This window comes from Bombyx mandarina, chromosome 23 (assembly GCF_030267445.1).
Source record: "Bombyx mandarina strain Sakado chromosome 23, ASM3026744v2".
Classification (NCBI taxonomy): domain Eukaryota; kingdom Metazoa; phylum Arthropoda; class Insecta; order Lepidoptera; family Bombycidae; genus Bombyx; species Bombyx mandarina.
This window is the reverse complement of record NC_143229.1, coordinates 10024633-10042877: the sequence shown is the minus strand read 5'-3', so window position 1 is coordinate 10042877 and position 18245 is coordinate 10024633. Positions and strand designations below refer to the sequence as shown.

Below are 18245 nucleotides of genomic sequence, written 5' to 3'. Positions count from 1 at the left end.
CGCTTCGCTTCGGAAACATTAAATTTTATTATTAATAGCTGAGTCCCGCGATGCTACCCGCGGGTATTGTCGTACCGCGGGTGAAGCCGCGGAGCGAGGTTAGTCTAAAAAAAGTAGCCTAAGTTACTCCTTATATCATCAGCTACCTATCAGTGAAAGTCTCGTCAAAATCGGTCCAGCCGTTCCAGAGATTAGCCGGAACAAACAGACAGACAGACACAAAAATTGTAAAAAATGTTATTTTGGTGTATGTACCGTATATACATATATTCATATGCATGTAGTAAAAAGCGGTTATTTAAATATTATAAACAGACATTCCCATTTTATTTATATGTATAGATAAATAGAATAGGATAATTATAAAACCAGGGACTGATTTTGTGATGGCAGATCGGTCTACGCATCCATCAGTATTGGATGATACCATCATTCTCCATGACAAGAACCCCGTGAGGGCAGAAGACGACAAATTATTTAATTTAGACCTTGACGAGACTACCGCCATGCAGCATGTCGATTCAACCATAATTGTTCCGGTAGTTGTGTCAGTGCACTGTTTGATACCGAAAAGTTTTGACCAACACCTTAAGGAATTTTCATTAAACAAATGGCTTAGGAGCTTCTTAAAAAAAAACATCCTTATACGGTTGATATGGTGAGGAGATTTCTTACTCTGTAGCCCTAACACAGTAAGTACATCCTGTAGGCGATGTCTACGACACGAGCCACCAGCGTCAATCTATTTTTTTTAAAGTGTTTATTTTTAATAAAATAAATCAGGTACCACCTTGTGTGATTTACACCGCCATATAATAATATTATTCACTGTTCCTACAGGAACAAGTTACCGCGATACATACTTACATACTTGGCTCTGCCCCTGGCATTGCTGAAGTCCATGGGCGACGGTAACCACTCATCATCAGGTGGGCCGTATGCTCGTCTGCCTACAAGGGCAATAAAATAAAATAAAAATAAAAAAACCTATATGGATATCAAATACAATAAAATTGGTTGTTCGTCACACGAATGTTTGTTCGATATGGGGAATCGAATCCATGACTCAGGGCACAGAAATCAGAGGCGCTAATTAATGCGCCTCCGAATCACTCAAGTAATGACATACAAATAAATTTGAAATTTATAATTCAGTAGAAGTATGAATTCCAATTTGAAGGATGAATGACCTATCATGTTTGCGACTGTTTACGGGTACAATAACAAAAAAAATGCACACGTAATGCTTCCCGGCACGGTCGTAAACTTGCCGGAATAACACGGATCTATAATACGCACTCGAGCTTAGGATATAATCTTGAATAATCTGGGCGAATATACTATTCAATTGAGTAATATAAAAGTGTAACACGTGTTGTGTGACTGAATACTGTAAGTGTAGAGTGTAGAGGTTAACGAAAAATTTTAAGTCAATGTATTTCAGTGACCGACTTCAAACCGCCTATTATTGTGTATATTTCATTTATTTTTCCAGTATCACGTAAATAACTACTAGACTCATTTTGAAAATACTATTTTTTAAGCGACATGCTCTTATATATATATATTTTAGAAATACGGTAATTAATACAAAATGCATACATCTGTATACAACAAAAGTTCAGCATCCATTTGCGGGTATAAAGTTGTAAACACTTGAATAACATAATTATAAATAAAAACATTGGATTGTCTTATCTTATAATAACAAAATATGAATACCATGCAATACTGTACAGTATTATAATTTAACTTTTCTGGAAAAGAGACTGTGTAACTCACTTACGTGTTCTTTGAGGGAAACGTTTGCAGTTGCATTAGCAAAGACTAGCCGACAATGAAACGCATTATTGGTCTACAAGCGAGACGCAAGATGCGTGTTTGTATAACTGTCTGTCTGCTTGGGCGTTCACTTGACCGTCCACACAGTTAGATAGCAAACACGGTCCCTCTACGAACTGTGTTAATTTGTTCTGCATAGCTATTGCAGCTCCATCGCGGTGATATCACTAGTGTGTTTGTTTTGCCACTGAGATTCGAGATCACGCGATAATCAACTTGATTCGGGCTTGTTTTGAAGTAAACACATGAATATTGCCTGCTTGCCCACGAAAACTTTAAATTGCTGTCGATTGATAGCACTTGTTGCTATAGAATTATAATAGTACTAAAAGGTTTTTCATTCAACGGCCTTAACCTATGATTCCCTTCAGTATTTTCTTGTGTATACCATATCACTAACCATTAATCAACGAAATGATCGCGCTGAAAATAATAGGATTTCAAATCGATACATATAAATAAAATTGGAGTGTCTGTTTGTAATATTGAAATAACCACTTTTTACTACATGCATATGAATATATACGGTACATACACCAAAATAATTTTTTTACAATTTTTGTCTCTCTCTGTTTGTTGCGCCTAATCTCTGGAACGGCTAGACCGATTTTGACGGGACTTTCACTGATAGGTAGCTGATGATATAATGAGTAACTTAGGCTACTTTTTTTAGACTAGCCTAGCCTCGCGGCGTCGCTTGCGGTATGACAATAACATCGCGGGCTCAGCTATCAATAATAAAATTTAATGCTTCCGAAGCGAAGTGAGGGCGGGTCGCTAGTCTGATATAAATATAAACTGATGTATTTATAGTTAATTATAACAATCTAGACATTTCGATTGTTAATTGTCTCCCGTAATTTATTGAATTTCGCTTCATCGAAAATACAAAAGCAGTGATCTAAATTTTTATTTAATTAGGTTTTTTTTTTATTCCCCTTGTAGGCCGACGAGCACACGGCCTACCTGATGGTGAGTGGCTACCATCGCCCATGGACTTCAGCAAAGCTAGGTGGCAGAGCCAAGCCGCTGCCTACCACTCAATACTCTCCACGAGCCTCGTTTGAAGAAGGACATGTCATAGTCATTTTATAGATTAATACTAAATTTTAGTAGTTGAAAATGAATCAAAATTATATAAATATTGTTTTTTCAACGTTGTGTCAGTCACCAAATTTAGACGACTCGATTTTAATTGCTGCATTTTCATATTATTCATTGTTTCTCTGTCACTGTTCTTGACTCTCCACTGTTTCTGTATCTTTTTTCTTCTATTCGTTCAGCTTTAAATCCCTAAGCACAAACGAGTGTTTTATTTGTTTAACCGTACGTTTGTTATCTCGACACAGTATTGTTTCAGTCAACACTATATCTCCCATTTTGGAGTACCTTAATTGAGTCGGTTGTGAAACCTCACGGAACTGGTAACTAACGGGATTATATTAATTTATGTAAACTTCTCCTTTGCTCATTTCACCACGAATTGTTTTGTCATTACTTTTATTTATTTACTTATTTACTTGTCGTTGCAAAATTCCTTAGATCTTTTATTTCTGATTTGTAAACTGTACGACTGACACTATTAGTTAAAGCGGAAGGGTATAATACTACTATTTTATCACTTTCTTTTTGTAGAAATTCTATTTTTTTTTTAATCGGTTAAAGTTTTTTATACTTCAGACGGTTCTGCCTATACTTGTACGTATTATTACAACGGACAACTACAAAAATATTTTATAATATTTTCTAAAAAATGTCCGAGATAAAAATGTCAAATTCATATGTAAATAAATGTAATACATTAAAAAAAACACTCAAAGTAAGAAAGCACACATCGTAAACATCACTAATAGGAAAGTAATTATAAAAAAACAAATTACTGATGATCGGTTTTTTTCCTAAACCTTTTGACCTGAAGCTTAGGATTTTACACATTTACATGGAATTAAAAATTACCTAAATCGCTGAATACTAGGGGCTATCTACTATAGATATACTAATTTTTATAGTCATTCACATTTTTTGTGAACTTCCACGTTTGTATCTGAAACCAATCTGAGTTTTCCGATAAGGTAATTTGAATTTTTATAAGATATATTTTTCATAATTTTCATAACCACTCCCTTTCTTTATTTTAAACTAGCGACCCGCCCTCGCTTCGCTTCGGAAACATTAAAACACACATGAAAAAAAAAAAAAAAAAAAAGCCTATGTTCATCAGGGACAATGTCGGCTTCTAATGGAAAAAGAATTTTTCAAATCGGTCCAGTAGTTTCGGAGCCTATTCGAAACATGTTGTATACATTATATATTGTTATGCGCGCTACATTTTACTAATAATTCACGGACTACGTAATCCATACCTTTGCTACTTGAAGGAAATAAAGTACAGGATTATAATGAGGTTTTGTGACGGCTGTTTAAAAGCCAAGATGACCTTAATCCATTAACTCTCCGTATTTCATCTAAACGTCAGTCAAAATATTTAGCTTTCACAATAGAAACGGTACCGACATTGAAACAGCTAATCCTGTATTTGATAAAACAGCGGGAGCCTTACATGAATACTTGATTCTTTATCTTTACGTTTATTTATTCTTTCTCTCGAGGCTAAACCTTTACCGTTTCCGCGGAGGCAGATTCCGATCCTTTATCCCTCGGTATTTGGTCATAAATAAAAGTTTTTTTTTCCTTTTTGAATAATAGTTGTATATTACCTTAATGGCAATCGGTAGGTGTAATATGATATCTTTCATGGGTTCTACAACTGTTTTAACGTTATGATCAATTTATTAATTCTGTTCCCCGACATTTCATACAGACTTTTCTAAATGGGAATCGTATGTGTTTTAGTCCCTCTGGATATCGATTGTTATACACACGTGTAAGTGTAGTTATTAAGTACGCAATGTTCTTGTGTAAGCGCACTAACATGAGCAAAACCGACGTATACAATGGGCGCCAGACATATCGCATTATGTCAATCTAAAGATTTCAACGGGGCGGTGTTTTCTTAAGGGAATAAAGTTTAATGTTATCACTTGTCTTAACGTACACCATAATGTTTTTCAATGAAATACATTCCTGCATGTACATTACACACGTGTACATGTGACGAGGCAAACGATACAAAACAGCTTTTTTATTTTCGTTTTTAACGTTGCGCGTTTTGTTTTCGTTGCTTTTACAGCTAGTATAGTGACAAATGGCGCTGATACTCTTTATCTTATGACGCTTACAATAAATACATCTTATCCCATGAAATGTATTATTATAATAAATAAACATATTTTTAAAAGGTAGGTATTATACAAGGTACATAATATAGTTAGTCTATCAGCGTGCGCTCTGGGATTACATAAGGGTGAACCCTCACGGTATATAATAGCTAGTAGTTAAATAAACTATAAAACTATATTAAAAGTTTTCAGAGTACGGTCTTACCGAGTATGGATATCCATTTATGGATTTGATTATATTTCCTTAAAAATTACAGAATTGGGATTTCTGGAGTTTACACGTATGGTATTCAGTGTCTGAGTAACTTTGAGGGAAAATAAAAAAATTGGTCTCTAAAATGTTAGTTGTCTTCAACAGAGCGATGCTTTTCTTCTTTAAACCTGGTCACAAAATTAAAATTATGTTTTATGAAGTGCAGGACTAGACTTGCGTATAGTTCTGAATAAAAAAATTTTTTTCATGCCTAATCGTTGGTAGCCTAAGGACTAATTCAAGTACGCGCGGACCGGCATGTGAGCTCATCTGAGGTTTAACCTAAGAGGATTTCTAACACTGTACCTAGCAAGAGCATTGTTTCGGTGAATCTATCACCAGATCGGAATCTCGACCGAGAAACTCAGTGGGTTATGTCTATGGGCTAGTTCCCGCGTCGAACTCTTCATCGTAATCGACGGTTCGACGAGGACAGTGTCCGTCGCTTGAAGAGCCTATAAGCATTGAAAGCGGATCCGGAGGATCCGACAATACATATATTGGGTGATGGCGGCGTTGCTTTGCCCCGTCGCCTGGGTCGTATATGTAATTAGCGGTGGCTAAGATAAGAGGGTTATTGTGTCAGGCCGCTTTTTTAAAGTAGCGTTCTGACGCTTCCTTAAGATACTTACGTATCGGTTATAGATTTAGGTCGTCGTGAAGACCAACATTCCTCACATACCACGGTGCTAGGATATCCTGCAGAAACGGGATTGGATGACCTGGTTTGGTTTCTAGTTTTGGGCCGGGCTTGCCTAGAACCGGCGACTTATATTTGATTGCAAACAGAAGCGATTGTTTTATTTGTTCCTTTTTTTATTTGACGAGTCGTGTGAAACTCGGGCGTCTGCATGGACACGTAGAGATTTTGTTTTTCTTTATATTTATATCGCACGTCCCATCGCAGGGGTTTTGAGAAATTGTTTGAGATGACTTTCCCTGTACTCTACTGTTCACCGTGCTTCGAGTAGAGTCTATACCTACTTCCTGGAAACAATGCTTCATTCACATTGTATTTCCAGTGACAATTTTTGAGACGTATCATGCAGCTTTAGAATTAACGCCTGCGTGTCATGACATTGGTATTACTGTCATTATTATTACGTACCATTACCACCACTATGGTGATAGGGCGTCTTGTGAGTCCGCATGGGTAGGTACTACCACCCTGCCTATTTCTGCCGTGAAGCAGTAATGCGTTTCGGTTTGAAGGGCGGAGCAGTCGTTGTACTGTTAAAAGTGAGACCTTATAACTCATGTCTCACGGTGGGTGGCGGCATTTACGTTGTAGATGTCTATGGGCTTCGCTAACTACTTAACATCAGGTGGGCCATGAGCTTGTCTATCTAAGCAATAAAAAATGAAAACATAATGACATATTATCTTTCGTGGTTTGAAGATACTACTTAACACTTAACGATGAGCAGTGGTGCAACTTCAATCAATTCCTTTTAGGTATGTTTGCCTTCGTTGGTGATAAAAACAGATCATGGGGACCTATATTTCATTTCATTGAATCTTTATAGCTAAGGGTCAAAAGTTGAAAATTAAGTAGGGTGTATACAGTTCTCGAAACGGAAGTGAGAATTAACCACAACCGTTCTGTAAATAGTGGAGAACATTATATGAGAAACATTATTTTTATTAAAGTAATTTCAAATTGTATTGCGTACGAATGCGCAATGTAACGCGAAGGCGGCTAACCTCGAGACCATTAAGCCCGCGCGACTTTTGAGTTTTATTTATGTTACATTGTATGTACGGGTCGCTAAGTTGCGAAGGCATCTTCGTGTATGTAAGTTGCAGTGACGGGTAGGTTATTGTATATTTCATTAGCCCTACCATAACAAGTGAAATAATAACCTTGCGTGCACTGCCAAAAATGTTAATAAAATATGAATTTTCTGTTAAAATCAAATTAAATAATATGGTTATCATTTATCATTTTCTATCAGAAGAAATTCGGGCTTGCTGGATCGTATATTTGGATAAATAACTATATAAAAAGAAAAACATAATAAAAATCAATTAAACTTACCCAAATATACTTACGAAATACATCAGTTGAAATTAACCCCAATACCACTTGGAGAGTATAAAATTTCAAATAAATAACAATTCGGAAAATGGGCTCGTTTACAAATGAAGGAGAAATCAAGTCGGACATAGTCAAGTCGAACATAGAAACTCGTCCTTTCTTAAAGTCGGTTGTAGTTATCGATGTTTATAGGAAGCCGCAAATAAAGGCTGATTAAAGGATTCTTCGGATATTCGACAAGAAAATTATTAGATAACTAGCGACCCGCCCTCGCTTCGCTTCGGAAACATTAAAACCCACATGAAACCAAAAAATAAAAAATTTAAAAAAAAATTAAAAAAGTAGCCTATGTTCATCAGGGACAATGTCGGCTTCTAATGGAAAAATAATTTTTCAAATCGGTCCAGTAGTTTCGGAGCCTATTCGAAACAAACAAACAAACATCTTTCCTCTTTATAATATTAGTATAGAATAACGTCGTTAAATATTGTCATTACAATACACAAGACTTTTAGGTAAATATATTAGACCTCATGTAAAGGATATTCACAAAATTGATATTTTTGGTCAGAAAATATATATTTTTTATGTTTGGTCAGTAAATGTGTGAACCACTAATACATTTGACTGCTTAATGCGATTGATCGATATCTCGCGGCGTTAATCGAACTAATATGGTTTTGGTATGCGGTTGTTATGGCTTGGAAACTAAATCGGTGTCACTATCGATACGTCTCCGGTTTAATGTCTAATGTGTGGTCTCCTTAATGTGTGATAGAGTAATGTGCGTATGTTCCTGATACTGTTATTTGAATAGTTAAACAAGGACTGGGCAGACCTGAGGTGGATCCGTTTTCATTTTATTTTACTATTATGACAAGTTACTATAATGTGACATTTTTATGGCTAGGATGCACGCGGCCATTTAATTTTACGTCTTGAATAATAAAACCAAATTTTATGTCTCGAGCGTTCCGAATGTTTCTACTATAATTGTCAGCTACAAGTAAATACCAATACTTGCAAAAGTATGTATCGTCTATGGGGTATGTCATCTGTCTATTATCATTATTTATTGAACTATTAGAAACAAGTTACTTCCGATTGTATAACGTTTTCTATTTTGTGTATTTATCGATTGACGGATATTCTATAACATATATTGTATCATTGTATAATAAAGTATACTGCGGTAGGACGCACGTATATTGGTGCGTCCTAAAACGCGTTATCTTTGTTCACTGAGTTTCTCGCCGGATCTTCTCCCACTCGCGTTCCCAATGCGGTTATAGGTTCTGCGAAGCACTACCCTGGCTAGGGCAAGTGTTAGCAACGTCCACAGGCTAGAGCACCATGAGCTCACCTACCCGCTCGGTGAATCTATTATGACCCCTCGAGGTCACTAGAATAGGTAAGAAAGAAAAAAAAAAGAACTTTGATAAATTATATGAAAATGCCAAGGTGCCTTTTTTAATAGTTACGAGTAATAGTGGAGGGTAGGGTGTATTGTGAGTTCGGGCAGTTGCACGAGCTGGGCTCAACGACCCGTCGGTCGAGTATCCTCGGGGTGGCGCCGCGCGTCAGGTTGTAGTTTTGACCGCGGGAACCCCCCCAACTCTGACCGGGTTCTGACCCCGGACGGAGATCGGACGTCGGGTGTAAGAGTGCAGGGGAGTTGTTCAGTGCGGTAGGTCCCTAAAATACCTTGGGCCCGCGGTCTGCTCCCAACTCCTTGCAGATCGTCAAGTCCCACATACCCCGCGCGCTCTCTAGGCGCGAGGATCTCGTAGGAGGTTTGGCCCCCGGCCCGAAAAAAAAGCTGCGCGAGCTGATGCTGACAACTTGCTTATTCCTGCTTCGAAACAGTTACGCGTTTCGGTTGCCGTTCTACATCTACGCCTCGACCTCATGTCTCAAGGTGGGTGGCGGATTTCACATTGCGATGTCTATGCACGGCTCTAAAAATTAATAACATTCTCAAACGTTTGAAACTGTACTAATGGTCCATTACCAAGACAGAATTTGCCGTACTGTACGGATTGATAATGCACTTTTGATCATAGTGGGCAGTGTTAATGGTTTTCCATTTAGCGTGATGTTTCATCTTAAAAAAGCGGTATGGGATTTTGTTTTTGTCATCTATGCGTGTTTGGCATGATAATCTTTATTTTAAACACAAGAAGCTTCAGTCAGATTTAGTACAGCGCACGATTGCGACTGACTCGTCATTCAGTTTGGTGCTGTCATCATTTTTACTGGCATACGGCATTTTATTGTACGATAATTAAGATGATATCATCGACGATTTCTGGATATGATAATCGTGACCATAACGTCCCGTCAGCTTAGTTATGAGGTCACATATTTCAATCGTTTTTCTTATTATTTTTTTAAAACCGCAAATGTACTTGGCCTTACGACCAGGTCGCTTAGAGGGCTATAGTGCCGTTGACGATGATGACTGACCAAGTCGAGATCATGAATTAATTTATACCCGTATGACTTGTATGGGGCCTCAGTTGTTGAAAATTGGTCGCTAATAATTAATGTAGTGACACACAAATTATACTAATAAAAAATGAAAAATGCAATGCTATTTTAATACAGTAAAGAGTCTTTATTTATTGAAAAAATACTTCTGAAGTTCTCATCTTCCTTAATAATAGGATTCAATCAATAAGCACAGTAACACATTTTTGAAAATACCTAGAATATATATATAAACTTTCTTTTACTAAGACATGCCTATAAACATTACACTTTTATTTATAAAGGCATAATTAGTGTTATGAAGATGCCGCTTTTCCAGCATTGCTATTTGTAGTATTTTTCTTACAGTATTATACGAATTTTCAAGATTTGTTGCTGTCACACCTTGATTATTTTACAAAATAAAGTATAAATGAAAAGGCAAATGCTTAACTCGACTATTTGTATTTGTATTTTTTGGGGTTTTAGATTGATTTACTAAATTATATTCGAAGATGGACGATTAGTTACGGCTAGTCTTGTGCTAACCAGTTATAGGTGTCAGATGGGCATGCCTTTGCTAAATATATTTGCTTTGCTATATTATTTCTGGATAAAATCAAAAGCAATTCAATATCCAGAAATTTAGTTCTAATTAACAGTTCCTGAATCTGTACAAAAGTTTAAAAGCATATGAGTTTGAACTTTTTCATTTGGAGTATTCGAAGTAGTAGTAGTAAGTTGCTAAGAGAGTTAACTATAAATGTGGAAGGATATAGAGGAAGAGGTAGACCTCAGAAGAAATGGATGGATTGCGTGAAAGACGATATGTGTAAGAGGGGAGTGAGCGAAGAAATGATATATGATAGAGGAGTGTAGAAAGAGTAAACATGTTTCGCTGACCCCAGGTAACTGGGAGAAGGGCAGGAGAATTATGAAATGATTCGAAGTAGTAGTAGTAGACTGGCATTATTTCAAAGAACAGAAAATTAGAATTTTATATATTTGTATTAATTTATGTCTTGAAAATCATAAATGAGTGAAGATAGTAAGTCTCTTGAATAAAACCTGTTAAGAAGAGAATGTTCTCAGTGTAAATCAGCTTTAATGAAAATATAGGGCACCGAGTAAATATAATTTACAAATCTACACGAAACCACTTGTCGTTTCTGTGAAGTCGAATCTAAATTAATTAATTGAATTTATTGAGAAGTGTTTCAAGTTTTGCTTTATTTCGATAATTTATGACGAAGCTTAATATTTTATAAAAAAAATAATGGCACAGGCGTAAAGCCAATTCTTTTTCATTTATGCATTCAAAAATTACCAAACCCTCTGTACAAAATGCTATGCGCTTTAATTCGAGCAACGGCCTACAATGAATGACAGCGGGTGGGTGGCACGGTTTATGCGATCTTCAATCAGTGACGGGTGTTGCACGCGTTGGCTACAAATTATAACACGAATTATTATTGGCATTATTTGTCTGGACACGAGTCTCGGCGGCGTGTGCTATTCTTAAACAATTGATTATATGGACCTCCTAAATGAAACTGAACGGGCAACAAATATGTATAACAAGCAAATCGATGTTTTTTTTTAAAGATTCGAGACGAATATTCATTTTAACGTTATTACAATTTTAGCGCGACTGACCCAGTATGGTAGTGGAGCTAACCAAGTATCGATTACTGAGATCGAATGATAACTGTCCAGTAAATTATTGTGTATACACTACACTGCACATGATAAGATCTTGCTCCGATCAAGCTCACCGTATTGGAATTTTTGTTTATTGTTGATGATTTACAGAAGGGTTCCGAAGGCTTCTTCCTTTGGTGTATATTAATCATCTATGGGAATCGTGTTATTTTCTTTGACAGCTTTACTGAAACATTGTCACTAACACCATGTAACATATTTTTACCAAATATTTTTTCTGGATGCATTTGGTAAAAAAGTGAATTGGAAATACTATTCAAAAATCATCGCTTGGCACTAAGAATCATTAAGTTTAAAGGTATCCATTTTTCGTTGAGTGAGACTTAGGAGCCACCTGGTAGTAATTCGAGAGACTGCGCCTTGTATTTGTAAAGGCGCTTCAGACCACACAGTAAGCAGACAATCACCTGACCATCGCTCGCTCGGCTCCCACTCTGTAATCACGCCATCATTACCTCTAATGACGTGTTAACGTTGCTTTATGGGAATGCCAAACATGACGTTCACATTTCGGTCATTTACATTTGTTTGTCTACTATCTTGGTATTGTTTGCTTTCGTCTCTAGAACAGAGGGCGGCGTTTCGGACAGCCACCGGTGTGTTTAAGGTTTTTTTTTTTAACGCAACACGATTTTGGGTTTTGTTGTGTTTTCGTTTGTCTCATTACTAACGTTTGTGTCTTCTGATCTCAGTGTTAAATTTAATTCTGTAGGAATCAAACCTTAGCAAACTATCTACTTACGATTTAAAAATGTAATTTAATGACATACGGTTTTGCAGTGTCTTCACCATTATAGTGCTTTAAATCCTTTAGAGCAGGTGATTCATATTGTTTCACCTATATTGCTCCTGGGCTACTGCTTCACCCCCAGGTCAAGTTAACGCGACGCGTCTCAATTTCAGGGATCGTTGTGTTTGCATTATAATACTAAAAAGCAAACTAAAGGGTTTTAAAGATTCAATAGAGAAACGAAACGAAGAAATGTTTCTACAAATAAAAAAAAAAAATACATAACAGTAAAGTTCCTTGAATACACTACTGTCTCTCTAAAACGTATTGATAGTAATTTTTATTGGTCTAATAAAAGAGAAAAAAAAAGTAACAAAAAGAGTAAACACCGTTAGGCAGAGGATACAGGTGGATATGTAGAGTTTGGTAGACGTTGCGGTTGGCCACTTTATTGACGAACCTAATTGTATTTATAGTTTTTCGTTTTTGAAATTTTATCCGTTTGACTGAATGAATTCTTTGACATATTTGATTTTGAGGACCTGAATATTTTTCTATAAAAGTAAGTTTTACTAACTTCTACTTACTAAATAATAGGTTTAGGTTATAACCTAAATAACGTTAGGTTAGTGTTAGGTATTGTGTTATGAACCTTTTAAATGTTTTAATCGTGTCTGCCGTTTTGTGTGATTTGAGACTGATTAAGAACACCCACAGACTTTTACAATTCATATGGTGCTAATACATATGTCGCTGTTGATTTTGTGTCAAAGCCATTTTAATTTCAATGGCAGTGAAAGCAACAATGTTCCTTATGTCGAAAGTGGTAAGTCTTGCATTGACCATAAAGAAAGTTTGGACGTTCGCAGGCCGAGACTAATTCACACAAACTGTTTAGCTTAACTTCGTGAAGCGCAACAAAGACATAATGATGACCACGGTAATGCATTTTTTCGTGTACTTAAAGACGTCCACAGCAATGCAGATGTTAATCAAATTATCGATGCAGACTTCCGTGTTGTTTAAAACAAGTTTATCTATCCATTATAACCTACAGCATGAACATAAAAATGGTGAGATATAAGGTTTTACTCGATTACAGAATCAAAAGATGTACACGCACTTTTACGTTTTCTGACATCAATTTGTCTATGTTAATTATCATATTAAAATTATCTTCAGTATAAATGTATTTCTTATTAAAGTTCTTATTGAGCTGTCGGCGGTTTACCTTAAACAGTATAGTCACGTTCCTTATAAAGCGTGTTCGATAAAAAATATATAAATGCTGATAATAGTCGCTGATCACGAAAGTGCTCTGTATTGTGCCAGGCGCCAGCAGTTAATGTTACCCGCTGAGATACTGAGCCTATACCAAATTAAAATGATCTCGAAACTACCTCATTTGAGTTCCTAAACAAGCCTAATATACAGGTTGCTGGTTTTGATCACGGATCATTCTATTTTGGCCTCGTTTGCCCCAGGACTTTGGAACACTACGATTGAATTCACACCCGTGGCTCTTCTGTCCCCTTCTCGTTATAAATCAAATGCAGGTATGATTCCGTCTGGCGCACTCGTGTGTGTTATTGCAAACCCGTGCCGAGTTGAAAACAAAATGCGTTCGCAGCTCGCATTACCACGGCAGACTATTGTAAAACTCACTAGTATTAAGTATGTTCAATTTCACGTAACTTAGAACTCGTAATACTTTGGTGCTCCTGAAAAGCGTATTTATAGAAATTGTATAATATAGTCAGAGAAACGGTGCGGATGCGCACTTAAAATTAATTTGACTGAACGATTGCTAACAGCGTCCCATTCCAGAAGAAGGGAGTTCTGATTGCAACATTAACAAAAAATAACAGATTTTTAGTTGTGGTAAATAATTGTTGAATAATATTTTCTTATCGACTGTTGTTAACGATGAAATCACTAAGCCTACTAAAATCACTTAAAAACTAAACTTGCTGTACTTGCTAATTAATTGATTATTAAATTAAAAACAATATTATACCAAGAAGCATTTCATTTACTCGCCTTACGGTATTCTCATCGAATTTCTAGATGGTTTTAAAAGTACTACATTAAAAATGAATTATTATAAAACAAGAAAAGCAACTTTAATAATATGTTATTGGCTTATGAAATTTATGCTAACGTCATTTCTCATGGATCGTGTTTTTAATAATTGAAATTAAAATACTAATATAAATTTATAACAAATGACAAACATTACTCTATACCTTTTGTCGGACTCTTTATTTGTTTAACACTGTTACTTTTCAATAGTAAATGTGTCACGTTCGTAATACATCGTGGAAGTATCTCGACTCGACAAAGGACTTGCCAGTCAGCTATGAGCCAGTCCTCTTTGCCTGTCTTCCCATAGAACTGCGACTTTATTATAACCGAACCCTCCTCACGTGTGACGGCACTATGGATGTGTTTGTCTGCAGCTGCGGTGCCGACAACATATTTATTGTGCTCATTAACCTTCAAGAACGCTATTTAATTGTCGGCCGTTTTTTATTCACCTCACCTTTGACCCGACTGCGACTTATTGCTCCTCGGCCTCACTTTGAAAGCGAGAACTGGATGTTATTTATTATCCTTAGACGGGCATGAGTGTCCCTTCTATCTCTGTGGCGCTTGTGAACTCGTCTTCGTGATTTATCTCGTTATAAAGATGTGATTAGTGTCCCATCCATTGTTTGCAACTTTTCTGTTCATCGCGTCATACTAATAGGAACTGACATTTACGTGACAAAATTTTACATTTATTAGTAGTAGTTGATTTGTAACAGATGCTATGAATTAATTAAACAATTATGGAGTATTGTTATTAGAGCCTGTCTAAAATCTGAAGTGCTTTAAGCTTTATAGATGAACACTTCTAAGTGGTTAATATCATAATTAATTTAATGACAGTATTTGTTTTGCATTTTCATATAGTAGCAGTCTTAGAGACAGAAATATCCGTATAGAAATGGAGATACCGGAACGAGATAATGAAGTCCTAGGTAATGTAATGTAAAGGGATATCGACTGAACAGTGCGGGATATATTCTTATTTGTATTCTTAATATTGCCAAATGGTTGTTCATTTTTAATAGTACGAGCCTGCACGTGAAGGCCTTTACCAGAGTCTAATACATTTTTGTGGTGTTCTTCAGTTGATGTTCCTGATTTCATTGAAAAATAAGGCTTTTGAAAAGATGAGACGTGACTAAAATTTTGTATAACTCAAAAAAATTGTTTAATAATAAAAGAATGAATGGTTCTCGATAATAAATGAAATAATCGAATTTATAATATACCACTTAATGCGTTTATCATCGATGTTATTGGATAATGTGTATTTTATTACCCTGTGGGATACGTATCTCAACGAAAATGCTGTGACCATTGTTCCTTAGTCTCTATCTGAACGCGTTACTCACTCGGGTTTTGACGTCTTCATATGTCCTATCGGCAACAGTAAATTGTGGTATCGTGTCGGTACCGTCGCCGGTACGGAACCGTTTATTGATTGGTATCGTAGTTTGTTCGCTGTTCACTTTGAATAAAATTCGAATTATAATTAATCACGATTGCGCGCCGCGTGGGAGAGCGTCGTCGTACCAACGTCGATCTATCATATTTTGTGATAACGCCACTAGAACGCATCTCAGAAACATATTGAGACGATCGAGTTTGGGGCTAAGCTATGTGACAATGGTCGCGTGCAACGGTACAATGCCATTTCAAACGAAGCCATCGGACTTGTAATCGCTGTCAAGTAAACATATCGCAAGCCAGGTTTTAAGTTGTCGTTTGATTACAATGCAGTGAAGTTTCATTTTTTTATTTTTTATTGCATAGATGGTTGGACGAGCTGTCAGCTCACCTGTTGTTAAGTGGTTACTGGAGCCCATAGACATCTACAACGTAAATGCGCCACCCACCTTGAGATATAAGTTCTAAGGTCTCAAGTATAGTTACAACGGCTGCCCCACCCTTCAAACCGAAACGCATTACTGTTTCACGGCACCAATAGGCAGGGTGGTGGTACCTACCCGTGCGGACTCACAAGAGGTCCTACCACCAGTAAAAAGAGGTCCTACCACCAGTAAAAAGAGGTCCTACCACCAGAAATTTTATATTCCATCTCCTTTTCTACTAAGATGTTGCCGCATTTGTAAAGATGAACAAAAGATTCGATGATCGCGATAAAATCAAATCACGCAACATTCGATAGCGTCCTTTGAATGTTCGCATGCAATCTCACCGCTCAATTTTATTTCCAATACCAGCTTAAATAGACAGGCGGGTGGTTGTAAACGAGCAACGCCCTAGGGGACAACGGAGGCTCCCGACAATTGAATTTGTCTGCAAGCGCGCCGTGCATTAATAGCGCACTAAACTGCTTTCAATACTATTATTGGTATTTTCATAAAACTACGTGTCCGTTGTTCGTTGACAAGCCGTACGTACGTACGCGTCTCGTTTTATTGCGTTTTCTTTATAGTGCACAGTTTTGAGTACGCTTATATTGCGTGACGATCGTAGTTCTTGTGGCTTTATTACGTTTGTGAGGTTTAAATTTGTTAATTTCATTTCTAGTTTCCTTCCGTTCGAGTTAGAAATGTTATTAAGAGTTGTCGTTAATCGTGAGTTACCGTTGTACGTACCACATAAATCGTCTTCTCGCATTAAAACTGTATAATCTCAAAACTTACTAATTTTACAGGAGAGTGTTTTAAAGGTTTAACATGCGATATTTTTAATATTAATCATCTTTGCAACAATTTTTGTTTTACCAGTATATTTATATAATTTTTATAATTTCATCTTAAAGTAAGATGAAATAATTTTATGTATTAATTTTGTTAATAGTAGTCAAAACATATGTAAACTAAAAAAAAAATGTGTGGTGTCGTGGGACACCCGATAGGAACGAAGTTCCTTATTTTAAAAATATTAATTTTAAGTTCTATTCGAGGTATAAAGAAAATAAAACTGGAGGTCTCGCAACAACCCACGGTCATTCGGTAACGTGCGAACTTATTGTGGTACACTTCATTCACGGTTGTTTGCATAAGAGTTAGTGTATTGCGCAAACGAACGTTCTGAGATCGTGGTCAATGAATGTTAAAATAATATGTTATTTTTTGTACGTTATTACAAAGTTAAGTCGTACACTGTGTGCGATACTAATAAAAATCTTACGTTACGGACGTTTTTTCCCGGTTAGGGTACCCGTCCGCATCGTCCCATAAGGAACTTCGTTCCAAAAACTAAAACTAAACTACGCTCTTTTGACAGTATTTATGAGAAAAATACTGGCGATACCACATGATGCCGCATTCGAATATTTTTTGAAATTGTACACTTTTAATGCGAAAAGACGACATGTATTTGTTTATTGCAATTAGCATTCATTTAATCTGTGCTGTTCCCCATTTGTTCCCACGTTCTCGTAGTTTAATCATGTCGTCTCTACGCTCGCGCCTAATATCGCACTATAATGTCTTTATTAAGCGGCGTTCCTTTTTAATGGCCTCGTATTAAACACACAATGTGTAGTGGTTCGTTTTGCGTGTTAACCATTCACGAGATACGACAATTCTGTTTTCACTAATTATCAATAGCGGTAACGTTGTTTTAAAATGAATATCTATGCTTCATTTAGATTGCGTTACAGGCGTATTGATGTAAAGTTTTAATCATTACAATTGAATTAATTTATGTCGTTGTCGCTTAAAAGGACGAGACGACAGGTGCACTTGCATCTAACGACTATGGCGGTATTCAAGTCCCTCAAGCGGCTTTTTTTTTTTTCAGGAATTCTAATACCCGCTAAACCCGTGTTTGCATAAGATTTCCACGACGAAGGAATAACATCTCAGATAAATAAAATCGGCCGAATTAGAAATTTGCGTAATTACTGATGGTATACGGTAAGCTTGC

The 18245-nt window shown here is 36.5% G+C and overlaps 1 protein-coding gene across 2 annotated transcripts in view; it reads left to right on the top strand.

The window, feature by feature from the left end:
* Ptp-h (protein tyrosine phosphatase) overlaps window positions 1-18245 on the top strand; it is a 61810-nt gene that overhangs the window by 2414 nt on the left and 41151 nt on the right. The window contains exon 3 of one of the 2 annotated variants that reach the window (XM_089737235.1): window positions 2788-2814. The exons of the other annotated variant lie outside the window; for it this stretch is intronic. Coding sequence (XP_089593361.1) covers window positions 2788-2814 — 27 coding nt within the window. The remainder of the gene's footprint in view (window positions 1-2787; window positions 2815-18245) is intronic. 2 annotated transcript variants of the gene reach the window in all.